The 27,737-nt window shown below is 40.0% G+C and overlaps 2 protein-coding genes across 2 annotated transcripts in view; one reads left to right on the forward strand and one right to left on the reverse strand.

Moving 5' to 3' along the window:
• The window catches only part of eif4e2 (eukaryotic translation initiation factor 4E family member 2), a 48,477-nt gene extending 46,852 nt beyond the window's left edge, over nucleotides 1-1,625 (forward strand). The window contains exon 7 of the mRNA XM_068042363.1: nucleotides 1,006-1,625. Coding sequence (XP_067898464.1) covers nucleotides 1,006-1,045 — 40 coding nt within the window. The 3' untranslated portion in view covers nucleotides 1,046-1,625. The remainder of the gene's footprint in view (nucleotides 1-1,005) is intronic.
• Nucleotides 1,626-13,965: 12,340 nt separating this feature from the next.
• LOC137375041 (phospholipid scramblase 2) lies at nucleotides 13,966-25,059 on the reverse strand. The gene is made up of 7 exons (XM_068041665.1): nucleotides 24,642-25,059; nucleotides 22,156-22,230; nucleotides 21,412-21,604; nucleotides 19,793-19,904; nucleotides 16,537-16,636; nucleotides 14,101-14,159; nucleotides 13,966-14,017 (listed from the first exon to the last, which is right to left on the reverse strand). The coding sequence occupies exons 1-7, from the start codon at nucleotides 25,057-25,059 to the stop codon at nucleotides 13,991-13,993; spliced, it is 984 nt and encodes a 327-aa protein (XP_067897766.1). The 3' UTR covers nucleotides 13,966-13,990.
• Nucleotides 25,060-27,737: the final 2,678 nt, after the last annotated feature.

Here is a 27,737-nt window from a genome sequence, read left to right on the forward strand (position 1 = left end):
CTTGGCCATGTGAGCCGCATGGAAGATGGCAAGATCCCCAAGGACACATTGTACAGCGAGCTCATCACTGGTATCAGACCCACCGGCCGTCCATGTCTCCGCTTTAAAGACATCTGCAAATGTGACACGAAGTCCTGTGACATTGATCACACGTCGTGGGAGTCATTTGCCAGTGATTGCCAGAGCTGGCGGGCAGCCATAAAGGCGGGGCTAAAGTGTGGCGAGTCGAAGAGACTTAGCAGTTGGCAGGAAAAAAGACAAGCACAAGGGGAGAGCCAACTGTGTAACAGCCCGACAACCAATTTTATCTGCAGCACCTGTGGAAGAGTCTGTCACTCTAGAATTGGTCTTTATAGCCACTCCAGGCACTACTTCATAAACCCCTGACCACCTCCAGGCGCTTACCCATTGTCTATCGAGATGAGGAGGCCAAAGAGAGAATGCTGCAGCACTTGGATACTTAGAATTTACTTTACATTGGACTTAATTCTATCAGGTTCTTCCAGTTTTCTCATGCATCAGACTATAATTTGTTACCAACAGTGCTCGTCAAGAATAAGTTGTGATGTTGATTTATGGATATATGTTTCTCTTAGAAAAACTACAGTACAGTTATATAATATCCATAAAAATAAATTTGGTCAATTTGCAATGCAGGGTATAATATAGTGAATATAATGGTATATAGAACTTTATATTCATTCACAAAATCTTTGGAATAAAGTAATTAAATTTGTAATATTCCTTTGTGAAATAGTTAGTTTCCAGAACATATCAGTATTATTCAACCATGAGCAATCCATTTAGCAAATACAGATTGAGATTTTAAGTATGAAAACGTGGAATATTTTCTTTTTTGCATGGGGTAAAGTTCCATGTATGATAAATGCCTTAATATTTGTAACCGTTAGCAGTTTACACCTGCAATTGAAATTTTGTGAAGAGATGTAGTTTCAAAGTATGTAAGTAAATGTACACCATAATGTATTCTCTAATCTTTTACAGGGACAATTCAAGCTTTCGCAATACGAAAATCACTTTATGAGATCTTCATTGCACTCCATTTGTTTAGTTGGAAGGTATGCCTTGCTTCATTCCAGAGAAACACCACATTAAAAAAAAAAAATTTTTGGAATGGGTTGATGTTCAGTGTCAATCCTGTCAGGATGTCATTATTTCAGGTCGGGGTTACTCTGATGCCATTGATAAGTTCTTTTGCAGAAGCAAACTTTTTTTAAGTTGAGTGTTCTGCTCATGTCTTCTATTTCTGCGCAATGCTGTTACTTTAGTTTTAAAATTTGTGAATATTGTAAATGTCTGTATTTTGTGGGTACATAAATATTAGACTTAAGAGACAATGAGTCTGCTTGCTGGCTGAGTATATAAATTATTGGTTTCACCTGACTCATGGCACTTTCATCTCATTCTCTCATGATCTTCCTCATTTATTTACTTCTGTACTTTTCAAACTTTCTATTTATCTTTGTTTTGTTTTTGTGAAGAAATGCTACATCTTGGTAGAGAGTCATATTTGAAGATGTAAATGTTTGGAGCAGAAGCAAAACTTCTCATTACTTGTCTGGTGCTATTTTCAAATAAAGAGCACTTTTATGATTAAAAAGCAATTAATGTGTTGTATATTGAGTCTGACCTTTCCCTTTTGTCTACCACAGCACAGAGATTTCGAATGTATAAGTTGCACATTGCTTATTAGAAATAAACTGCAGTGGCCTTCACACAGGAATAGGCTGTTCTAAAAACTAGAGTGCTTCAGAAACAGAAACATAACCCGTATTGAAATATTACTTTCAAACAACAGGAACTCATATGGCGGTCCCCTAATGTTAGCCCACATCTCGGATGCTATCATAGATTCCCTTTCATTCTTTTGTTTTAACTCATGACTGGCTAGCTGGAAATGCCAGAATTGTCCTAGACTACAGACATCTCTGTGATCATTATAAATTTCACTATAAGGTTATGATGGGAAATGTATTCCTGAGATGCAAGTCAGTCTGTTGCCCTGACACTCAAAGCACAATGCACAGTGGTTAAAGTAAATTCTAACAGTGTATGATTCTTTGCAAGGTGACGAGATGCATTTGTTAGTTTTTTTTGACATTTTTAGCAGAGCCAGCAAAGACCACTGTTTTAAGCTTTCATTTGTGGTCAGTGTTAACACAAGTGTAGTCCCAGTGCTATGTAAATAAAATTGTATCACATTATATCAATCATATCACAAAACACTGCTGATAGTCAACTTTTTAAAAAGCCACAAAAGGCATTCCTCAAAAGCTGAATTATGGTTTATATGTTTGTGATTTTTATTAACGACTTGGATGAGGAAGTCGAAGGGTGGGTCAGTAAATTTGCAGATGATACAAAGGTTGGTGGAGTTGTGGATACCGAGGAGGGCTATTGTCGTCTGCAAAGGGACTTGGATAGGTTGCAGTGCTGGGCTGAAAAGTGGCAGATGGAGTTTAACCCTGAAAAGTGTGAGGTCGTCCATTTTGGAAGGACAAACACGAATGCAAAATACTGGGTTAACGGTAGGGTTCTTGGGCATGTGGAGGAGCAGAGAGACCTTGGGGTCTATGTGCATAGATCGTTGAAAGTTGCAACTCAAGTGGATAGGGCTGTGAAGAAGGCATATGGGGTGTTAGCGTTCATTAGCAGAGGGATTGAATTTAAGAGCCGTGAGGTGATGATGCAGCTTTACATGACCTTGGTAAGGCCTCATTTGGAGTACTGTGTGCAGTTCTGGTCGCCTCATTTTAGGAAGGATGTGGAAGCCTTGGAGAGGGTGCAGAGGAGATTTACCAGGATGTTGCCTGGAATGGAGAATAAGTCTTACGAGGAAAGGCTGAACATTCTAGGCCTCTTCTCATTAGAACGGAGAAGGATGAGGGGTGACATGATAGAGGTTTATAAGATGATCAGGGGAATAGATAGGGTAGACAGTCAGAAACTTTTTCCCCGGGTGGAGCAAAGCGTTACAAGGGGTCATAAATTTAAGGTGAAGGGTGGGAGATATAAGGGGGATGTCAGGGGAAGGTTCTTTACCCAGAGAGTGGTCGGGGCATGGAATGCCTTGCCTGGGGAAGTTGTTGAGTCAGAAACTTTAGGGACTTTCAAACGGCTTTTAGATAGGTATATGGATAAAGGAGAATGATGGGGTATAGATTAAATTGTCCTTGACACAGGACAAAGGATCGGCACAACATCGTGGGCCGAAGGGCCTGTTCTGTGCTGTATTTTCTATGTTCTATGTTCTATATTTGCGAAGATCACCATACTACACTTGTGTTTTTGCTTGTGAACATGGAAATCTGTAGAAATAAAATCAATATTACATAGCCATTCAAAATCCAGTTTGTTTTTATTCTTCATGGGATGTGGGCGTTGCTGCCAAGGCCAACATTTGTTGCCCATCCCTAATTGCCCTTGAATTGTGTGGCTTGCTAGGCCATTTCAGAGTGCAGTTAAGAGTCAACCACATTGCTATGAGTCTGGAGTCATATGTAGGACAGATTTCCTTCCCTAAAGGGCATTAGTGAACCAGATGGGATTTTACAACAAGCAATGAAGGTTTCATGGCACCATTACTCGGACCAGGGACTAAATTTTGAAAGCTCGCCGCCGATCTCGACGGTGAGCATGAGAAAAGGCATGGTGCACGCGCAACTTGTGCGCGGCTGAACCGCCGTGATATTTCACGCGGCAGCTAATTTGCATGGAGGGGGCGGATTGACCACCCCTGATGACTTAGAGTGGGCGGCCACTCCGCCCCCGGCAATGGTGTCTGACGCCACCACACTTGCGCGATTTTTAAAGGGCTTCAAGCCCTTCAGTGACATTTAAATTTTTAACGGTCCTGGTCTCCAGGGAATAAAAAATAAAACTTTATTACAACTTTGGCTCTGACTCCCACCCCACGAATATAAATCAGAAAAAACTTTTCATATCCCGAACTTCCCCCTCGAACTTTATTCCCGTTGACCCTCAACCCCTTCCCACCATCCCACAACCAATCACGATCGTTTTTGCTGCCCCCCCCCCACCCTGAAAAATTCACTCTTTTCCACCCTCCCCTCCCCTCTCCACCAGTGCCATGCCTCGGATCTCCAAACGGAGATCCAAAGGCACGGGAGTTCTGGCCACCAACTGGAATATCAGCATGGGACGGCCTTCAGGACAAGGTAAGTGCTTTTGCATGTATTTAAGTTTATTTAAATGAAAGCTCCGCAGCTGAGCTAAATTAGATGAATGAGGGATTTGGGAACACGATGGGAAAATATGATTCAAACTACTTTCTTCCATGAACAGTAAACACCAACATAGGCTGGTTGGGCCGAATGGCCCGTTTCCATGTGCGGCGGGGCCTCCCCGGCATCGAGGCCCATGGCGGGCGCCTCTCGGAGATATTTTCCGGACCCCCCTGCCACGACCCCTGATGTCAGGGGTGCTTCTAAAATTCAGCCATAGCTTTCAATTCCAGATTTTTATTAATTACTTGGAATTCAAATTCAATTAATTAATAAGTGCACCAGCTGCTCTGGTGGGATTTTGAACCCATCCCCAGGGCATTAGCCTGGGCCTCTGAATTAGTAGCCTAATGTGCACAAATAAATAATTCTGTTGGGTGCATTGGGTGGAACCTTCAACCTTGGCGTGTGCTTAAAATGGGTGGTCTTGGATTGGTTGCCTGTTATACACCCACTTGATTTTCTTTCAATGGAGTAGGAAATCAAGACAGGTGTATTGTGAGGTGTTTGATCCAGCACCACCTAATTTACACCCTTACAGAACTTAAAGGGAAAATAATAAAGTAGCTATATGCATAGTGAGATGAAGATTGGCATGGAGCAGTGTGCTACACTTACTGTTCTTGGGCCAGCCAGGCCTGAAGGGGGATTCTTGAGCATCAATTTACTGATTGAGAAATCTACAGTACTGTATCGCATTCCTGATTTCAGCACATACCTTATTGAGCTGTCGGAGGTGTGAACCATCAGCTGTCACTGCTTGGCTCTCTGCAGACCAATCACAGTAGGCATTAAAAGTGATAATGTGAGCTTGTGTTCTTATACTGTCCACTAGGTAGTTACTTCCAACAGCTATGTCCCATACCCCTCCATTTCTTCAAGGAAATACATAGAAGTTACCACATGGAAACGGGCCATTCGGCCCAACCAGCCTATGTTGGTGTTTACTGTTCATGGAAGAAAGTAGTTTGAATCATATTTTCCCATCGTGTTCCCAAATCCCTCATTCATCTAACCAATCTAATCTTGAATGTTAACATAGTTGTCTCAACCACTAACCCTGGAAGTGAATTGGTGTTTCTCCTGTCATATGTTAAAATTAAATGCAGGAGATTTAGAATATAAGAAATAGGAGTAGAAGTAGGCTTTATGGCCCCTCAAGCCAACTTCACCATTTAATAAGATAATGGCTTATCCTTGACCTGAACTCCACTTTCCCGTTGGATGCATATATCCCTTGAGTCCAAAAATCTATTGATTTCAGCTTTGAATATACTCAACAGCTGAACATTCACAGTCATCTGGGATAGCGAATTCCAAAGATTCACAACCCTGAGAAGAAATTTCTCCTCATCTCTGTCTGCAATGGCCGCCCTTATCCTGCGACTGTGCTCCTAGTTTGAGACCTTCCAACCAGGGGAAACGGTCTCTCAGCATCTACCCAGTCAAGCCTTTTCAGAATCTTGTGTTTCAATGAGATCACCTCTCATTCTTCTCAACTCCAGAGTATAGGCCCATTCTACTTAATCTCTGCAATCAATATAGAGAACCTTTGTTGCACACCATCTAAGGTAAGAATATCCTTTGATATGTGGACCAAATTGTACACAGTGCTCCAGGTGTCATTTCACCAAAGCCCTGAACAATTGCAGGAGGACTTCCTTACTCTCATACTGCAAACCTCTTGCAGCAAGGGCCTACATACCGTTTGCATTTCTAATTGCTTGCAATACCTGCATGTTTACTTATACGACATACATATCCCTCTGAACACCACCATTTAATAATTTCTCACCATTTAAAAAATATTCAGTTTTTTAAATCTCCCTCCCAAAGTGAATAACTCTCACTTCTCACATATTCCATCTCCCACCTTCTTGCCCACTCACTTAACCTGTCTGTATCTCTTTGCAGATTCTTCGTGTCCTCCTCACAGCTTACTTTCCCAACTAGCTTTGTATTGTCAGCAAATTTGGATACAGAACATTCAGTCCCTTCATCTAAGTTATTAATGTAGATTGTATGTAGCTGAGGTCCCAGCACTGATCCTTGCAGCACCCCACTAGGAACAACCTGCCAACTTGAATATGGCTTTTTTTATTCCTATCCTCTGTTTTCTATCCTTTAACCAAACCACTATCCACACGAATATATTACCTCCAACCCCATGAACTCTTATCTTGTGCAATGACCTTTTGTGTGGCACCTTATCAAATGACTTTTGAAAATGCTATTTTACTACGTCCACTGGTTTTCTATCTACCCTGCTAGTTACATCCTGAAAAAACTCAATAGATTTGTCAAATACAATTTCCCTTTCATAAAATCATGTTGGCTCTGCCTAATCATAAAGTTTTTTAAAGTATCCTGTTACCATTTCCTTAATAATGGATTTCACCATTTTCCCGACGACTGATGTCAGGCTAACTGGCCTGCAGTTCTCTGTTTTCTCTTCACTGCCTTTCTTAAATAGCAGTATTACATTTTCTACCTTCCAGAATCTAGAGAATTTTGGAAAATTGCAACTAGTGCATCCATTATTTCTGCAGACACCTTTTGGAGCCCTAGGATGTCGGCTGACATGTCTAGGGGATTCCTCGGCTTTCTCCATTAATTTCTCCAGTACTTATTCTTCACGATTAATTACTTTAAAGTTCTTCTCAGTCGATCCTTGTTTCCTCACTTTTTTGTGTCTTCTACTGTGAAGACAGACACAAAATGTTTGTTTAACGCCTGCCATTTCCTGTTACTCAGCATAATTTCTCCTGTATCAGCCTCTGAAGGACCCACATTTACTTTTGAGACTCTATCTCTTTTTACATCCTTGTGGAAGCTCTTACAATCAAAAGTGAGTCTGTGTTGATGTAGAAGGTCAGCCATAATCATCTTGAATGGAGGAGCAGATTCAATCAGCTGTTTGGCTTACTATTATTTCTTATATTCTTAGGTGCTTCTCTAAAGCCTCCATATCTGTCCTATAGAGTGTATCCCAATACTGCGCACACTAACTGAGATCTTGAGGGGCTGAATTTTGCGAGTGGGCCACTGTTCACGGCAACGCACTTTGGCGGATGTGCTGTCCCGGAGCCCCCGCGATATTATGCGCAGGGGCTCATTTAAATAGAGGAGGCAGAGCGGCCGCCCCCGAGAATGGTGTCCAGCACCACCGCGCAGTCTTCGACACCATTTTTAAAGGGCTTTAAGCCCTTATGTTTAATTTTACTTTTTAAAGGTATATCATGGTAAAATTTTATTAAATAAAAACTTTTGTGATGGAGGCCCTTCCCCAACTCCCCAATGGTCAATTCATTGCCTGAAATGGCCAACAATTGGCTTTTTCAAATACCTGAACTTCCCCCCTCTCGACGTTGCAGGCTGAGGTGGGGGCCTCCCCGCAGAATTTTACTGGCCGCCAGGGCATCGAGGGGCCGGTAAAGATCAGCCCGAGGTTTTGTACAGGCTCACAATTACCTCTTGAAATTTATGTTGAATATGTTGTCATGAACATGCTTCTGTTATTTTATGAGGACTTGTGTTAAAAAGACTGTGGAAAATACCTGAGGAGATGCTGGACTTGTTTTCATTAGAAGAACAATTGGGACTTTGTTAAAGACAAACACTTACTGGAAGTCACATGTCTTAAGCTAAATAAACATAGGACCCTTGCTGGCTATTGGAGTTTGTTACAACCAGATGGGGTTCCCTCTCAGCCTTTGCCTAGTTTAACTGTAACAGGGTTTAATTTTAAAAATACCATGTTTCGGCTCCCCCACCCCCCCACCCCATCAGTAAATCCTTGTTTACTGCTTTCCAATTGTAGGGCAAAGAAATCAATCAGACAGGTTTTCTTAGCTTTAAACAAGAAAGGTGGAAGTTTATTAACCTTAAACTTTAATTCGGTTAACAACTATGAGTACGCGACGCGACCACGCTAGCATGCATACATAATAAACACACACGCAGATAGAGACAGAAAAAGTAGAAAGAATAAAGGGGAAAAGTTTGAGGCAATAGCTGAATTGCAATTACAGTGCTTTGAGTTCGATGTGCAGTCTTTGGTTGCCAGTAAGTCTTGCTGTTCGTTGGGGCCCAATGCTTTAACTTGTTTCGATGTAGGTGTCTTCTCTCTCGAGGTTTAAGCGACTTCAGTGGATCCGGAGGTTTGTGAGAAAGCGAGAGAGAGCCAGCCAGGAGAGAGGCTGTCTTGTTCCAGGTTCAGTTGCAATCTGCAGTCTGTCTTCAAACTGTCCTGTGTATAGTTCTAAAAGCCTGGGCCAGCAGGTTAGTCATGTGACCAGTTCGTTTAACCACTCCTATGTCTGTGGATTCTCCATCTTAGCAGACACTGGAATGTGAGCCTTCTTACACCTTCAATGTCTGGTGATCAAAGTCCATTTGGGTTAATTGGACCAAGGAGTAGTTGCTTTCTCTCCAAGCAATGTCTCTTAGTATGCAAATGTTCTCCAGCCAAATGTCTGGTAATCTGTTTAAACAAGTCATCGCTTCACTGCAGCCACAGTTTTAAAATGAAGGTGGTGGTGAGCTGCCTTCTTGAGCTGCTGCAGTCCTTGGGTGTAGGTACACCCACAGTGCTGTTAGTTCCAGGGTCTTGACCCAGCGACAGTGAAGAAACTGCAACATCGTTCCAAGTCAGGATGGTGGGGAGCTTGCAGGTGGTGTTCCCCTGCATCTGCTGCCCTTGACCTTCTAGGTGGTAGAGGTCGAAGGAGCCTTGGTGAGTTGCTGCAGTGCATCTTGTAGATGGTACACACTGTTGCAACTGTGCATCTGTGGTGGAAGGAGTAAATGTTGAAGGTGGTGGATGGGGTGCCGATCAAGCAAACTGCTTTGTCCTGGATGGTGTCGAGTTTCCTGTGTTGTTGGGGCTGCACCCATCTAGGCAAGTGGACAGTATTCCATCATACTCCTGACTTGTGCCTTGTAGATTGTGGACAGGTGTTGGGGAGACGGGAGGTGAGTTACTCGCCGCAGAATTCCCAGCAACTGACCTGCTGTTGTAGCCACAGCATTTATGTGACTGGTCCAGTTCAATTTCTGGTCAATGGTGACCCCCAGGATGTTGATAGTGGGGGATTCAGCGATAGTATTGCCATTGAACGTCAAGGGGAGATGGTTAGATTCATTCTTGTTTGAGATGGTCATTGCCTGGCACTTGTGTGGCACAACTGTAACTTGCCACTTATCAGCCCAAGCCTGGATGTTGCCCGGGTCTTGCTACATCTGGACATAGGCTGCTTCAGTATCTGAGGAGTTGCAAATGGTACTGAACATTGTGCAATCATCAGCGAACATCCCCATTTCTGACCTTATGGAGGGAAGGTCATTGATGAAGCAGCTGGAGATGGTTGGGCCTAGGACACGACTCTGAGGAACTCTTGCAGTGATATCCTGGGACTGAGATGATTAACCTCCAACAACCACAAGCATCTTCCTTTGTGCTCGGTATGACTCCAACCAGTGGAGAGTTTTCCCCTGATTCCCACTGACTCCAGTTTTGCAAGGGCTCCTTGTTGCCATACTTTGTCAAATGCTGCCTTCATGTCGAGGGCAGTCGCTCTCACCTCACCTCTGGAGCTCAGCTCTTTTGTCCATGTTTGAACCAGGGCTGTAATGGGGTCAGGAGCTGAGTGGCCCTGGCAGAACCCAAACTGAGTATCAGTGAGCAGGTTATTGCTGAGCAAGTGCTGCTTGATAGCACTGTTGACAACTCCTTCCATCACTTTGCTGATGATTGGGAGTAGACTGAAAGGGCAGTAATTGGCCAGGTTAGATTTGTCTTGCTTTTTGTGCACAGGACGTATCTGGGCAATTTTCCACATTGTCGGGTAGATGTCAGTGTTGCAGCTGGACTGGAACAGCTTGGTGAGGGACGCGGCTAGTTCTGGAGCACAAATCTTCAGTACTATTGCTGGAATGTTGTCAGGGTCCATAGCCCTTGCAGTATCCAGTGCCTTCAGACGTTTCTTGATATCACGTGGAGTGAATCGGATTGGCTGAAGATTGGCATCTGTGATGTTTGGCACCTCAGGAGACTGAGATGGATCATCCACTCAGCACTTTTGGCTGAAGATGGATGCAAATGCTTCAGCCTTGACTTTTGCACTGATATTCTGGGCTCCCCCATTGTAGAGGATGGGGATATTTGTAGAACCACCTCTTCCTATCCGTTGTTTAATTGTCCACCACGATTCATAATGGTATGTGGCAGGACTGCAAAGCTTAGATCTGATCTGTTAGTTGTGGGATTGTTTAGTCCTGTCTTTTGCATGCTGCTTCTGCTGTTTGGCATGCAAGTAGTCTTGTGTTGTAACTTCACCAGGCTGACGCCTCATTTTGAGGTATGCCTAGTGCTTTTCCTGGCATAACCTCCTGCAGTCTTCATTGAAGCAGGGTTGGTCTCCCGGCTTGATGGTAATGGTAGAGTGGGGGATATGCCGGGCCATGAGGTTACAGATTGTGGTCGAGTACAGTTCTGCTGTTGATGCCCACAGCATCTCATGGATGCCCAGTTTTGAGTCGCTAGATCTGTTTGAAATCATTTAGCCATTTAGCAATGTGGTAGTGTGACATGACATGATAGTCTGTATCGTCAGTGTGAAGGTGGGACTTCATCTTCACAAGGACTGTGCGGTCGTCACTCCCTACCGATGCAGTCATGGACAGATGCATCTGCGACAGGTAGATTGATGAGGACAAGGTCAAGTAGGTTTTTCCCTCTTGTTGGTTCCTTCACCACCTGTCATAGACCCAGTCTAACAGCTATGTCCTTTAGGACCCAGCCCGCTCAGTCAGTAATGGTGCTACCAAGCCACTCTTGGTGATGGACGTTGAAGTCCCCCACCCAGAGTATATTTTGTGCCCTTGCTGCCCTCACTACTGTTTCCAATTGGTGTTCAACATGGAGAAGCACTGATTCATCCTGTTCCACCTCTTTGTGAAACCCTGAGAATCCAGTGTGATCGCTGAAGCCATGGATGTAGTCATTCTCCCCAAAAACCTGCAAGACTACTTCTCGACATCTCCTGGACGATCTGCTTCTGAAAAAATCCCAGTGACAGCCGTCTACGTGTACCCAGACGCAGGACCGAAAATCATCCAGAACATTTCATATCTTATCCTTTTTTCTTCAAGAATTCACAAGTATTTGGCCAAAGTATTTTTTTGTTTTTGTAAAGTTGCTCTCTGCAGAGAAAGCTTCTTTATTTTTTCTTTAACTGGTGTGTGTGTGTGTATTTATGTGTGTATGTGTTTTGGGTTATTTAGAAGGGAATATATTTATAATTTTTTCAACCTGTGTTAATAAGCTTTGCACCTTTATTGAATAAGTCTCGTTTTGTAGTAAATTAATAATTTTGATTATGAAAGAAACCTGGTTGATGAATTTGTATTCTGAAATGGATAGATTAAAAAATATAATTGACCATATCCATAACTGGTTAAAATATTTTAAAATATATGTTGTGACCGGTGGGGTAGTGGGACTAGAGGGAGACAATGCACTCCTCCAACCTTGGTTGTAACAATGTCTTGAAATTGTTACAAAGGTTTCCATTTTTTGTTAAAACTTGAGAATCTATATTTTAAAATTGTAAAGGGATTCCATGGATGCTGGAATCTTGAAGAAGCTGAACTTTGGATGTTTTTCTTAAAAGAAGTTACCAGAAGGTTTGGACTAAATATAAACAAGTTTTACTAGAAGGCATCTGTTTGCAAAGAACCCAGCAGGGGGTTGTGTTTTGACCTGAAGGGATAGTTGCAAAGAAGTAATGTCACACGACTTGCCTCTGGAAAGGTTTTAATTTAATTTTGAACTGCCAAAAAAGCCAATTGGTGTTTGGCCAGAGTCAGTTGGAATTTGCTTATTGACCTGCCAGGAGAACAAAAAATGATCCAGCCAGCCCATCTTTCTCTTGAAAAGCAAATCCTGTGTCAAGTGTGTTTCCTGCTGCCTCCTGTATTTGAAGAAATCCTGCATGTTTGCAGAAACCTTGCATCTTTGAAGGAACTTTACATCGAATGTGTGAGAATTGAAATCTTGGTTGCTGCACACCTGATGAAAGACCTATGTGAAGCCTTCTGAAGCTGTATCTTTTTGAAAGCCTGCCCAAACTGATCTTCAACGTCGCCTGGAATGAACTGTCTGGGAAGATTCCGTAACAGCTGCATATTCGCCTTTGGGACACCTCACCAAAGCAAAGGATATCTTCCATACCTACTTTTCAGTCTGTGTTTACCTTCTATTTCTTTGTAACAGCTGTAAACAAAAATCCCTTTTTTTCACCCCGGTTAACCGTTTGTCTACTTATATATGTGTGTGTGTGTGCGTGATGGCTCGGATAAATAAGGGGTTTTAATATTTCAATTCGTGTGTAAATTTACTTTATTATTGGTTAAGGCTTGGTTGTTAATAAATGGATAGTTTTGTTTAATAAAGAAACCTGGTTGGTGTGCTTTATTCTGGGGGAAAATAGAGAATCTGATTGACTGTTTCAGTAAGTGGGAAAATTTAAATATATGTTGTGACCTGTGGAGAAGTAAGACTGAATTAACAGTGCACTCCTCTCGCTTCGGTCATAACAAAATAAAACCTAGAATTTTTTTTTTTACTGCATTATCAACATTAGGTGCTGCCTTTAATGTCCTGTGAACAGTGCCTCCAAATCTTCTGCTTTTTCACAGTACCAAGCCTACTTACCTTCAGTGTATGTTTTTTTTTGTCAAAATGTGCCACCTCACAAATAATGACATTGAATTCCATTTGCTACTTTGTAGTCCATTTCCCACATATTATCAACATCTCGGCAGCTTCCTTTGGAATTAACTATACCTGCTCTTTTGGTATCATCTTCAAACGTTGATATTTCCTCTCTGCCTACATTCTGCTCAATGTGAATAGCAATGATTTGAAGTGGCCCCAGGATGCATTTTCTAGGCCACTTGCAATTTGCTCCCTCATCTCTCTCCAGAACCTAGATTGTATTCTGTAAGACCCTTGTGTTTTGTCCTCCTTTAACTTAGCTGATTTATCTAAATTGCTCCTTTTATCCATCATAATATCACTCAAACACTTCAGGATTCACCACCTTTCTGATATCCTCTTAGTATATAGACTGAAGCAAAGTACTTACTAAAATACCACTGCCATTTTTTGACTCTTAGTAAATTGATAACCCTGTCCTGTCAGGGATTCCACCACACTTTTAACAATTCTCTTTACTAATATACATTTCTTCTTTTGACATATGCCTGAGTTTTTCTAGCAAGCTTTTTGTGAAACAGGTCATCAAATACCTTGTGAAAATTTGTGTACACTACATCTAGACTACTAAGGACCATACCAAGTACTTTTAAAAGTGAACTTGCCTACTTGCCTTGTTTATTCTCAGTTACATAACTTTTCGAAAGTCTTGTATTTTCCATTAAATCAATAATGTTATATTTAGGATATTTTACTTTATACCAGAATAATACCCTTTATAATTGATGCTGTGTATGACTTAGAGGTTTCTCTCATATTTTGAACAAAACAATACAGAAGTTTTTTCAGATAACTATCTTGATCCATGACAATTGTTTTAAGACAATACAGGTAAATTTACATTAACTGGAGCATAATTTATTTTCATTATTTTGCACTTCTGCAACATTAAGCAGTTTGTGTCAAGCAACCTTCTTGATGGTGGGAATGGAAGAGATCTTGAAGTTCAGCTCATTTCAAAGAACATGTAGTTCTGTAAAAAAAAAAGACATGTATGGGGAGGATAATCTAATAACTTTAACATTGAAGTGAAGTTTGATCAGATTTACAACTTACAAGTAAGAAGGCAGCAGCCAGCAAAAGCACCTTTGCACTTGGATTCATATTGATTGGAACTGTATTTAAAAATAAAGTAAGTAAATGCATGGCAATATCTCAACATGTACATAAAATTACATAGAATATATAGCACAGATAAAACCAGTCCATTTATGCTCCACTTGACCATCCTCCCACCCTTCCTAATCTAACTGTCAGCATAACCTTCTATTCCCTCCTCCTTCATATGCTTGATTAAAGAAGTGTCTTCTGAACTCCCAATTTGATTTCTTAGTGACTATCATACTGATAGCCTCTAACAAAACCTTTCATAATTGTAAAGATCTCTCTAAAGTTTCCCCTCAGCCTTCTCTTTTCAGAATGACCCAGCCTATTCATTGATTCCTAATAGGTATAAGATCACTGTTCAGCCTTCAATTTTTAAAATCTTTTTTGTACCTTCTCCAATGCCTCTATATAATTTGTATAATATAATGACCAGAACTGTACATAATATTCAGGGTATCATCTAACTTAAGGTTCGATACATGTTTAACATAACTTTTCTACTATTTCATTTTATGCTTCTAGAAGTAAACCCTAGAGTTTGATTTTTTTTTTATGGCCTTATCAACGTGTATTGCTACATTTAGTGATTGATGTATTTGTACTCCCAGATCCTCTGCTCTACCCCATTTAGTTTCTTATTTTCAGTAATAAATGACACATTTTGGTTTTAAAAAAGTAACACCTCACACTTATCTATGTTTAAATTAATTTGCCAATTATATGTCCATTCTGCAAACTTATTAATCTCAACATGCATTTGCATATCACTTTAAATGCTAACAAAAAAATTGCAAATTGGTGTGATATGATAGAAGGAAGTACTTCTAAATCATAGAATCATACAGCATAGAAGAAGGCTATTAGGCTGATTGTGCCTGTGCCAGCTCTTTGAAGGAGCTATCCAAGTAGTCCCACTCTTGGCTCTTTCCCCATAGCCTGCAAGTTTTTCCTTATCAAGTATTTGTCCAATTCCCTTTTGAATGTTACTATTGCAACTGCTTCCACTGCCCCTTCAGGCAGTCCATTCCAGATCATCATAAATGTAGTGTTTTAAAAAAAAAATCTATGCGTCCTCCGGTTACCAACCCTCCAGCTAGTGGCAGCAGTTTTTCTTTGCTTCATCAAAACCTTTCAAAGTTTTGAAAACTTCTATTAAATCTCCCCTTAACCTTTGTTGCTCTAAAGAAAAAAATCCCAGTTTCTCTAGTCTCTCCACATAATTGAAATCTCTCATCTTCAGCACCATTTGAGTAAATCTCCTCGTCCATAAACATCTGTGCTTAGTTTAGTGTGGCAAAATGAAAGTACTTAATGTGTCCTGACATTCTACATAAAACAGTTGTCCATATATATTTGATGTAGTGAATATTCATCCTGTAAGGTACTGTAGCTTTTTGAAATGTAAATTAAAAGTATATAAATATTATCTCAGTGCACAGGTCAGTGTTGTGGAACAATAGAAGTCCTTCACATCAGGACATTAAAATATGGTGCATAACCTACTAAGGCAAAAGGTTTCTTGTGTATCAATCTAGATATCTTTCTAACTGATAAGGATAGTATGATTGGTGTATAACCTTCCAAAGTGTTCTCGCCTAAGCCAAACCAGGCTGAGTAAAATAATGTTTTTTTTGTCTTCAGCATTCCTGGCAGAGAGCCCTGCATGCCAGAAAGACACATCAGAAAACTAGGCACACACTATCCACTATTTCTACCCAATAAAATAGATAAACGGGAAATTGTAGGTAGTGTGTGCCTGTTTTTCCAATAAGCTCCTTGCAGGTGAAACCCTATTGGGAATGCTAAAGAGGAAAATATATGAAATGAAACTGCCAAGGTTTATATTGGATTCTAAAATAAAAGCAAAATACTGCGGATGCTGGAAATCTGAAACAAAAACAAGAAATGCTGGAATCACTCAGCAGGTCTGGCAGCATCTGTGGAAAGAGAAGCAGAATTAACGTTTCGGGTCAGTGACCCTTCTTCGGAACCTGGATTATTGGATTCTGTCTGGCAAAAGCTCTAAAAAAAAAAAGCGGAATATTTGTAGTCCGAAATATGAATATTACTTTTTAATAATTACATTAAGGGCAGTGTCACCATATCAATCTTTCAACCAAGTATGAAAATGCCATCATGCCTGTTGTAAGGGAACATTTGTGCTATATCTTAAGCAACATTGCCATGAGCTGTGGGTTTTGTATTTGCATCTGTTTATATTCCAAATGTTATTTGTAAAAAATTTGATGCATTTTCGTTGTGTGTTCCTGTGTATACACAAGATAGAACATCAGGCCAGATGGTGTTGTGACAAAAATCTTAAGTGATTTTTGTATCAATAAATATTTCAACTTTTGTTAACTGCTCTTTATTAAAAGTTCTTACAGTCCACACCAAAGTATTCGTGATCCATGTTGCATTCTGCATTGTACCCTTGCCACCGTTTCCAGATCAGTCCCAAATGGTTCCCAATCTTGGATGTAATCTGTAACGTTAAGGACACATATTGTTTACAGATGGGAACAGTAAGACTATTACATTATCGGCACAAAGTGGCTGTCATACCGACATAAAATTGCAGCACATCTTCACATTAGATCACAAGATTATGTGTACAACCTGTGATTGTTTTTAAATTTTAGAATATCCCAGTTATCTGTAATTTAACCGCTTTCAAAACAACAAATCTGGTGCAAATGAAAATTTGTTAAAGAGGAGCACCAAACCTCGCCCAAAAATTAACATGAGAAACAGAAGCGCCACTTTTATTTCAAATGTTTCAAGCTCCAACAACCTCATATAATAAAAGCAAAATACTGCGGATGCTGGAAATCTGAAATAAAAACAAGAAATGCTGGAACCACTCAGCAGGTCTGGCAGCATCTGTGAAAAGAGAAGCAGAGTTAATGTTTCGGGTCAGTGACCCTTCTTCGGAACTGACAAATATTAGAAAAGTCACAGGTTATGAAGCATGCAGTCCAGAAGTTCACACCTTGAAGCAGGAAGCAAAGTGAAGGTGAGGTACATTTCATCCTATGAACACCCAGACATCTATTAAAAGCATTTAATTTCTTACCACAATAGTGACACGTTAAGACCTCCTTACTTCATTGAAAGGGAGGATCCTTTTGTGGTCCTAGAGTAGCATCATTCATTGTAATGGGGATTATGATTTCTGACTAGGCTGGGAGCCAATCTGGGGCAGCCTGACTCTGGAAAATATGCTGGTGGAAGGGTATGCTGCCGAAAAAAAATTAGTTGGCTATTTCTTGGTCGACACTAAATCATGTATAAACATTGCGCCTGTTCTTTGCAGACAGAAACAACATGGACAAACATTGCGCCTGTTTCAGCTAAACAAAATAAGTGACAGGCATTCGCTGATCAAGGTATTGCCCTGAGGAATTAACCAATCTGAGTCAAGCTGCCTGGTTTAAATTTCAAACAAAGCTTGGCAGTTAACTGTCAGTCACCATAAACTGGTGCATTCTCCATGGCAACACATCTACCAATCCGTGGCCACTTGCCAACCAATCAGCACTCTTCTCATGCGGTATAGATTTGTTGCTTTCCCTTACATTGGTATTCTTGTGAATGGTCCTGATGAGTGCAAGACGAAACATTTCGATAAAATGTGTTTGTTTTCAACAGTACACATATTAATTTCAAGAAAAAAGCACATTTCCACTTTGAATAAAAAAGTAATAAATTTACATATTAACTGAGAATGCTTTTTGTCTGTATTTCGATAACAGATCTGCGATAAATGGATTTTTTACTGTAATTTTGACAGTAAAGACAGTAAATCTTTTTTAAAAATTGACAAGATGCTTAGAATTAAGACTTTTTGACTATTGATTCTTGTGATAAAAATAGCTCCTAATTGCACATTCAAAATAATTTATTGCCTCATCTGTGTTAGAAACAATAATGGTCACAACTATAAAACCTGATCCTCAAACCAAAGACATTATCTATTGCCATGGTGTGGCTATCCCATGTGAACAGGTTTATTTGGAACATGATGATGGTTTTCATTATAATAATTACTTGAAACCTTTTTATTTATTTGTTCTTGGGATGTGAACATCACTGGCAAGGCCAGCATTTATTGCCCCTCTCTAATTGCTCTTGAAACTGAGTGGCTTACTCAGCCATTTCAGAGGGCAGTTAAGAGTCAATCACTTTGCTGTAGATCTGGAGTCACATGTAGGCCAGACTGAGTAAGGACAGCAGACTTCCTCCCCGAAGGACATTAGTGAACCAGATGGGTTTTTAACAACAATCCAGTAGTTTTATAATCATTATTAATGAGACCAGCAATTCATTCCTGATTCATTAATTAATTAAATTTAAATTATCCCTGCTGCCTTGGTGGGATTTGACTCGTCTCTGGCACATTAGTCTGGGCCTATGGATTACTAGTCTAGTAACATTGTCGCTCTGCTACTGTCCCCTGGTGTACGTCCTAAAATGCAGCAGAATGATTAGCCTTTTACTCTACGATAAAAACACAGCTCTGACTGTTCTTGGCTTAATATCTTTTAGGCTTTTTTCATGATAATGCAATCCAACTGGAAAAGTTGGGAGCCACAAATCAGATGTTAAAGAGCCGTGGGTGGCTTTGGAACTGTAGGTTTCTGATGCCTGTTTAAGGTGGTGGCTGAAGTGCCAGTCAAATAAGCTGCTTTGTCCTGGATGGTGTCGAGTATCTTGAGTGTTGTTGGAGCTGCATTCATCAAGGCATCTGGAGAGTATTCCGTCACACTTCTGACTTGTGCTTTGTAGGTAGTTGTTAGGATCAGGTGAGAAAAGGTGTCAAGGGGTCCCTTTCAGCTTTCACCTAGTCTTACTGTAACAGGGTTTTGTTTTTAAACACACTGTGTTTTGACCTCCCCTTTGGTGAATCCTTGTTCACCGCTTTCCAATTATAAGACAAAGAAATGAGCACAAACAGGCTTTCTTAGGTTTAAAGAAGAAAAGTGAAATTTATTAAAACTTAAAATCTAATTCGGTTAATGCCTATGGATACATGCCACGTCCCACACTAGTATGCACATGGGATACACACATCCTGTGGCAAAATTAATATGCCTCATTCTTGGCAGGTGGGGGCCTGCATGACAGTAGTTGAAAGGCTTTGGGGAATCAGGAGGTGAGTCATTTGCTGCAGAAATCCTAGCCTGTGATGTGCTCTTGTAGCCATGTATTTATGTGTTGGTCCATTTAAGTTTCTGGTCAATGGTGACCCCACAGGATGCTTATAGTGTGGGATTTGGTAATGTTAATGCCGATGAATGTCAAGAGGAGGTGGTTAGACAGTCTTGTTGGAGATGGTCATTTCCTGGTACCTAAGTGGCAAGTAACATTCGCACCACACATCAGCCCAAGCCTGAATGCTGTCCAGGTCTTGTGGTATGCAGGCACGGGCTGTTTCATTATCTGAGGAGTTGCGAGTGTAACTGAACACTGCAATCATCAGCAAACATCCCCTCTTCTGACCTTACGGTGCTTAAGATAGAGGGAAGGTCATTGATTAAGAAAAATCCCCTCCAAGCCTGGCTGACTTTTTATGTAATGTAATGTAATTTTGATTGTTGTAACAATGAACATCAGCTTAATTATGTTGAGTGTTTTATACCTTAAATTCCTGATCCGAATAACAGCGGCAAGGACAACAGGAGCCATGAACTTTCATAATCCCACGTCCATCTATGTCACAGATTTCCAGCAATGGGGTGAACATGCTCCACCTGCAGCCAGGCACACAAAGGAACACATTCACTTTAACTACTCAGTTATATGGTCCAGCATTCCTAAGGTCAAATACTGCATGGTTGGTTGCAAACTAAAGCCGTTTCAATGCTGCTTTATCTTGACACCTTCCTCTGAATGCAACTACCAATTAACGAGCATCCTTACCCAATAGGTCTAAATCCACTCATGATGGGGTGAGACAGTCCAAACTCACAGAGATCCCTTAGTGTCGGTGCAGAGAAGTCTTGTCATCCCACCGATTTGGCATGTATTTGTGTACAGGTAATGGGATAACTATAAAACTTCTGGAGCACTCAGTCATATCCTGATAAAATTTAATATTCCTTTGACTAGTGGCTACATTAACCTGCTTGATTTTTAATTGGTGTAATAGGGCTGAAGCTCACATTGTGAATTAATTAGATTTTATAATCAAAATGCAGATTATACAGTTTTGACTTAATTAGGTTTCAGACGAGGATGAGCTGGTTGCAATAAATCAGTGGTGGAAAAATATTTAATGAACTGCTTTTGTACCTTTGCAACAACAGCAACAACTTGTATTTATATAGCACTTTTAATGAAGTAAAACATTCCAAGGTGCTTCACAGGAGTATTATCAAACAAAATTTGATATTGAGCCACATAAGGAGATATTGCAGGAAATGACCAAAAGCTTGGTCAAAGAGGTAGGTTTTAAGAAATGTTTAAAGGAGCAGAGCGGTGGAGATGTTTAGTGAGGGAATTCCAGAGCTTAGCATTTTGGTAGCTGAAGGCATGACCACCAATGGTAGAGTGATGAAAATCAGCGATGCTCAAGAGGCCAGAATTGGAAGAGTGTAGGTATCTCAGAGAATTGTAGGGATGGAGAAGATTACAGAGATTCGGAGGGGCAAGGCAATAGAGGGATTTGAAAACGAGGATGAGAATTTTAAAATTGAGGCATTACTTATCCGGGAGCCAAACTAGATCAGCGAGCGCAGGGGTAATGGGTGAACAGGACTTGGTGCGAGTTAGGACATGGGCAGCAGTGTTTTGGATGACATCAAGTTTACAGAGGATAACACAAGGGAAGCCACTCAGGAGTGAGGTGGAATAGTCAAGTCTAAAGGTAACAAAGGTATAGATGAGGGTTTCAGCAGCAGATGAACTGAGGCAGGGGCAGAGTCAGTTGATGTTATGGAGGTAGAAATTGGCAGTCTTAGTGATGGTGTGAAAATGTTGTTGGAAGCTCATTTCAGAGTCAAATATGACACCAAAGTCTGGTTCATCCTCGGGTAGTTGCCAGGGAGAGGGATGAAGTCAGTGGCTAGGGAATGGAGTTTGTGGTAGGGACTGAAAGTAATAGCTTCAGTCTTCCCAATTTGGTTGGAGGAAATTTTATAAAAACATTTGAGCCATACTGCTATAGTCTAACTGAGTTAAAACAATTAGACATGTTGCTGTAAACCATTATCCTTGTACTGATCTAAATAAATAGGAACAAAACACAATTGGATTTACCTCTGCTTAATTGTGCCAATTTGTTCCTTCTGGGCATTGAACACATTTATCTCCATTAGGCAGCATCCAAAACAGCAGGCGTCTACCCTGAAGGGTCTAGTAAAGTGCAGTACCTCCTCTGATTGCAGGTTATAGATTTTGATGCAACAGGACCGGGCTGCACCACATAAGTTCAAACACAGGCAGGTAGTATCTGAAGAAGAAATAGAACTGATGAAATATCATAAAAAGGTATAATGATTTTTCAAATATTCTATTAACATTTTTACATGTTTCAAATGAAAAGTCTCTTGACGACTTTGCTTTCTCATAGAGCTGCTTTCCCAGAGTTCAGTGTTAACCCTTCAGGATTCCCAGAATACTATAATGCGGTTCAGAATGCTTACAATGCATCAGCCTCCCATTGTGATGTGGGGTAAACTGTCCTCCATGCTACATGAACTCAGGCTCACCTATAAGAGAAACTTGCAGCACAGAAGCCAAAAATATCCCCCAAAAAACCTCAAGCATGAGAAGCAGATTTGAGTACTTTAAACAAAGGGACGCAAATCTAATTGTCATTCTACCCCAAGACTTATTTCTTTTCATTTAGAGTTTGAAATGCACCTCATGACATGTCTGCACCTTTTCCTGAGTATATTCTACTAAATTCATTTCAGTTTCTCCTTCATGTATGCAGTTCCTTCTCATTTGTATACAATAAATACCTTGCCTTTTTCATTGTTGTTTCACCCACAACATTACCTTCTGATGCTATGTACAGTTGTTGATCTTTTTGAGAGGTGATGATGTATGTTCTGCCAGGGTCACAGGTAAGTCCTAAAACAGAACAATGATAAAAGTTATCAGCAAATGCCTCTGAGACTAAATATTATTCAAAATTCTACTTTATAATGACCCTTGTAGTGAAAAATGATTAGACAAACACAGTAAAGGAAAGTTTGCCATCATTTTGTTTTATTCATTCTTAAGATGCACAAGGCTGGCATTTATTGCACATCCTCTGTTGCCCTGTAAAGGCCATTTTCTTAAACTTCTGGTTTGAAGCAACAGAATAACTTGTCAGGCCACTTCAGAGGGAAGTTAAGAGTCAACCACACTGGTGTGGAATTGGAGTCACACATAGGCCAGATTGGGTAAGGACAGCAGATTTCCTTCCCTAAAGGACATTGGTAAACCAGTTTGGTTTTTGTAGCAATCAGGAAGCATCATGGTTACTTTAACTGACATCAACTTTTTATTTCCAGACTGTTTAAATAGAATTCAAATTCTCACATTGTCACGATAGGGTATGAAATTGGGTTCTCTGGATTATTGGTCCATGACTCTGTATTATTGGCCCAATAACATAGTAACCATATTATTTTATAATGGTGTTAATGTGAAAAGGACTCTATAAGTTGGATAGTAATACAATGACCTAAAACTAAATTTTGTATATTCTACTTCAAAAATATGCTCCGACCTCTCCAACTATGCATTGCAACCAATACCTCATACTTTTTAACCTTCCCTAACTCCCTAGCTAATATAACTACTCTCTTGCATTTATCACTACCCCAAATCTACACTCCAAATCTTTGCTACCCTAATCCCTCAAATGCCCACTATCTCAAAACTTTCTGCCCCTTCAATTACTCATTGCCACTCCCTTCCCCTTCACTATTTATTCTTCTACTCAAAGTACCCAGAGTGCTCACTTACATCCCAGCGGGGGTGGGGGTGTGGGGGAGGTGTGTGTGGGGGGCGGGGGGTGCATGAGGGCTGTGTAGGTAGACATAGGTAGTTAGATTTTAGCTAAATTTGACCATTTTTATACTGTATCCACTGTGATCACTAACAAGGTCAAGGAAGCCATTTCAATACTAATAAGTCACTAAAGAAGCCATTTTGTACCCTGTATTAACTACTAAATAGTAACCAGTTATGATAAAGTAATGCACCTTGATTGAGTTATAGTTATTGAATCAATAATCATATTAGAAAGAGTGGGTTTTCATTTAAAGTTTAACTTGAATTACTATAAGTCTCTGTGTCTGTGTGAGAACGTGCAGTTTCCAAGATTGTCCAAACAATAGAATCTTTAGGATCCCTGATAGAGGCCCATCATTAGTGAATAGAGAAGTTGTTCAAAATCAGGTTAAGAGACAGTGCGAAACAACTCCATTGTATTCCTGTCTGAGATACTGAGACCAGGTGACCGTTAGAGGAAGATATGATTAAGAACCAAGCAAATTTGCCTAGCAATAGTTAAGAGTCAATTATTAAATTAACAATAGCCTGACGCTGACATGGTCATTCAGGGGTTAAAATCCATGGTTCTGTAAGATTTTGTTGGTAGTCAAATTCTGAAGACAAGAACCAAGTGTCAGTATCCACAAGTGGGTGCGAGTCTGACAGAGTGAATCCTGACCTACACTTAAACACACTGCGCAACTGGCTGAAGCTGTAAAAGCCATTGTTCTAAGTTTGTTAAGTATGCCTTTTTCCTTGAACAAAACTTTCTAAAATTTACTCTCCAAAGAGTCCTGTTTTTGCCTTAATTGGTTAAGTCTTGTACATGCAAAAGTAGATTTGTTAAGTCACTTACAAATTGCTGGCAAATTGGAATGGCTGAAAATAATCAAGAAATTAATTAAGTTACAGATAATAAGACCAGATAATGGCTGGGGAGGTTTAAATTGGTGGGCAAGGGGAAGGGAGGGAAGCAGCAAAAGAAGCTAAACAGATAGTCTCCACCTTGGTGGCAAAGAGCTGTGTGCTTCTTGCATTTGTTGTTAGAGGTGAGGGTGGACGGACAAGGAAGAGTCTACTGTTCGCTTGCCCTACTCTTACTTTTCAAATCCCTCTGCCTTGTTATCTCACTCCATGTTCAAAAGCCTCCTTTCTTTGAACACTAATAAATAAAACATTGTACTATTTTTGCTTCACCTCTTCATCCATGCTTTCTTTAATCTTTCCTAACTCTTCTATTACTGCTTGGCATGTGTTTTTCTTTTGTACACACTACATTAAAGGTGCTATGTAAATAAATTGTTAATAAGTATATACTCAGTTGGAGTAGATCATAGTTTATAAAACCTGATATGATTTCTAAAATCAAAATACAATTCGTAACTCAGCTCTCTAACTATTCTCCATGGTTTACAACTATCTAAACAATGTACAGAAACTAATTCCATACACGCATGCTGCACACAATAACTGGTATAAAAGAATCGTTTACACACCTTGGTGCTCAGCCTTTGCAGTGATACGTAGCTGATGGAGTTTGCGGAGTGCTTGCAATCCAGGAAATTCCTGCATTGTCCCTTGCCTTTTTACATCCTTTGGGAGTGAAGAGATGTGAAAAGAAGTTTCTATCCATTCTTCTTTTTTGGAATTATTAAATTGCATCCCAAAGGAACTCTCTTCTTTTCCTTTCTCAAAATCGCCATCAGCTGCTTTCTCCTCCAGTACTTTTAATTTTTCTGCATTTATCCTAATAGGGTCTGAGTGCTGCCATGTAGCACCTGAAAGTATTGTATTATCCAATGGTTCTCCAGTTCCTTTATCTCTCTTTCCTTTTAATCTACCTAACACATTTTCAATGTGTTTTTCCCTTTCTAAAAGTCCATAAGGGGCAGGTTGTGTGGTTACTGCAGACATTGCTGTCTGCTTCTTCACTTGTTTGAAAAAAATGCTCTTAAGCTCTCTATCAGATTACTAGAGTTACCATCACAACACACCGGATTTTCATTGTTTTTTTAATAAAAGATTCACTCAGGCAAAAAGTAGAATCCTTTCTCGGGAGGGCAACAGCAACACTAACAAAGCCTTTTAGAAAAGCAAGAGAACGCTGAATACATTAGAATAAATTTGGGACAGAGAAAACATTCCCAGGAAATTCAGTTCAATTTCACAAGACTGGGAGGTAAAGTAAGTTTACACACTTAACTGTAGGACAATTGTGAGTCAATACTGACAGCAAAATTCTATGGAAACCTGGTTGATGGAACATATCATCTGTGTTTACCTTTAGTCATCATAAAGTAACTTGGCAACACTAATGTAAAACACATTTACAGTTTAATGGAATGTTAAAGTTTTATATCAACTCGAGAAGTTACTAGAAAGTGGGATTTCTTTTATTACTCCAACGTTCAGAAATTTAGAGCTTAGTAAACTAGTATCTCACCTAATTTGAGTTTGCCTAGATGCCATACATTAGACCTGGATTGCTTGCTGAACCTGAAATGTATTTCTATATAAATAACCAGGACTCTGTATGGTCTTTGAACTAATTTCTGCAAGTTAACCAATTCATAAGGCACCTAGATGTTTGTCTCATAGTGTGTCAGTTTTTAGTGTGTCTCCCACACCTCCATATGAAAATGACCCTCTGCTATATAAAATAGCTTCCATTGTTAAACATGAGGAGAAATGACGATGGGATCTATAATCTCTTTGCTGACTGGCCTTGATGTTTTTTGCTTGCAAGTGCAACAGTGTGAAATCATGGCATGGCATAGTATAGCATGCAAGGCAAAGATTTTGACAGTGACTAAAAATTGCAATTCAATAATGGAACAATACACCAATGTTCATAAAGACGGATGAATTGCAAATGAATGGTTGGAGCACTGCGGTGCTGAACTAAGAATATATGTAGTCACTCATTGAACTGTGCCCGTACCTTCAATGTAAGGACCTGTGCTCCCCCACCCCCATATCTATCCCAACAGCATATCCACAAAAATAATTATTTTAAATCATGGGAGACATATATCATAATTTCAGTGTAAGTTTGGTGCTCTTGCTCTGAATCTTGAGCTGCTGCCATCACATCATCTGGTTATTTCCAAGGTGCCATTGCATATTGAGATATTGGTTCATTCAGTATTTCAGGACTATCCACCTACTCAAATTTATGTGATTTTAAAAATTGTAACAAAGAGACTTTTTACTAGATTTTATTGAAATTCCTTGTTCATGGAGTCTGCTTATGAAAGATTACTCATAAATTAATTTTCAAAATATTGCTATGGTTCTGAAAGAAACTATGATAAAAGATTGAGTAGTTAAAAACCTTGTGCCCTTTTTTGATATTTCAATGGGCATGAATGTACTGTGCACACAAGCAACAACTTTCTTCTGTCTAGCAGATAATGATGTATTAGTGACATTAATAACCATTTTACTAAATGATACTCATCCTGCCCCAGATATATTGCACGTGCATGATCTCGCATAAAAGTTTTGAGAGTAAATATTTCGATAGTGGCATGTGTGAGACGGAAATGGTATGTGGCGGAACTTCTGTCCCTCTCTCAATGCACATATGTTCCTGACTTTACTTCCAGCTCTGCCCCAATTTAAATATTTATGATGTATGGGTGGTGTTTGGGAGCATGCCCCTAAGTGGCTGCAATTTTGGCGTGCTACTAGAGTTATATAAAGGCCTATAGCGGTTTCTCAATGCAGAGCTGAGCCAGGAAGTCACTGAAGAGTTTGACAAGTGAAATAGAACAGCAGAAAAGCAATTAGGTTCTGTGAGGGAGCAATTGAGGCCCTGCAATATAAGGTTCGTTCTAGGGAGACTGATCTGTTTGGAAGTCAAGGTCACTCTATCCAGAGGAGTGCAGTGTGCAATGTATGGAGGAAGTTAAGGCAATCTCTAAAACTGGATGCAAATGAAGAACTTGATTTAGGGACTCCCATTTAAAGAACTTGCAAGGTACATACATCTGCACAATAGCCATTGGGCAAGTATTACAGCATTTTTTCATGATGAAGTAAATTACCACTTTGTCAAAGAAATGTGCCCACAGGTATTTCCATCTCCATACTAGAGTAACATTTTTCATGCCAGTAAATGTGAAAGATTTTGGGGGCAAAAATGGAACCCCCCCAAAAAGAAAATGGGCATGGGGATTGTGATGTACAATTAACTGGATCTATTTCTTCCAATGCAGGCAACGCACAAGCTTTATGCTACCTGCAGATTGTTACGATCAAGGTGGGAGGAATGCACTGTCTTTTCTAGTACCATTTCTCCACAGGTCACAACATATATTTTTTTAAATGTTTATCCAGTTACCGATGTAGTCAATCATATACTCTACTCTTTATCCCAGAATAAAATACACCAACCAGGTTTCTTTAATAAACAACCAAATTATTAGTTTATTATAAAACAAGACTTAACCAGCAATGAAGCAAAGCAATAACACACAGATTAAAATATGAAAGTTCCCCCTTTTAAATCCTCCACACACAAACTCACACAAACACTGAAAAAAATACAGAAATTCTCTCTGCAGAGGTCTGTTACAAAAACAAAAGAC

This window comes from Heterodontus francisci, chromosome 11 (genome assembly GCF_036365525.1).
Source record: "Heterodontus francisci isolate sHetFra1 chromosome 11, sHetFra1.hap1, whole genome shotgun sequence".
Taxonomy (NCBI): Eukaryota; Metazoa; Chordata; class Chondrichthyes; order Heterodontiformes; family Heterodontidae; genus Heterodontus; species Heterodontus francisci.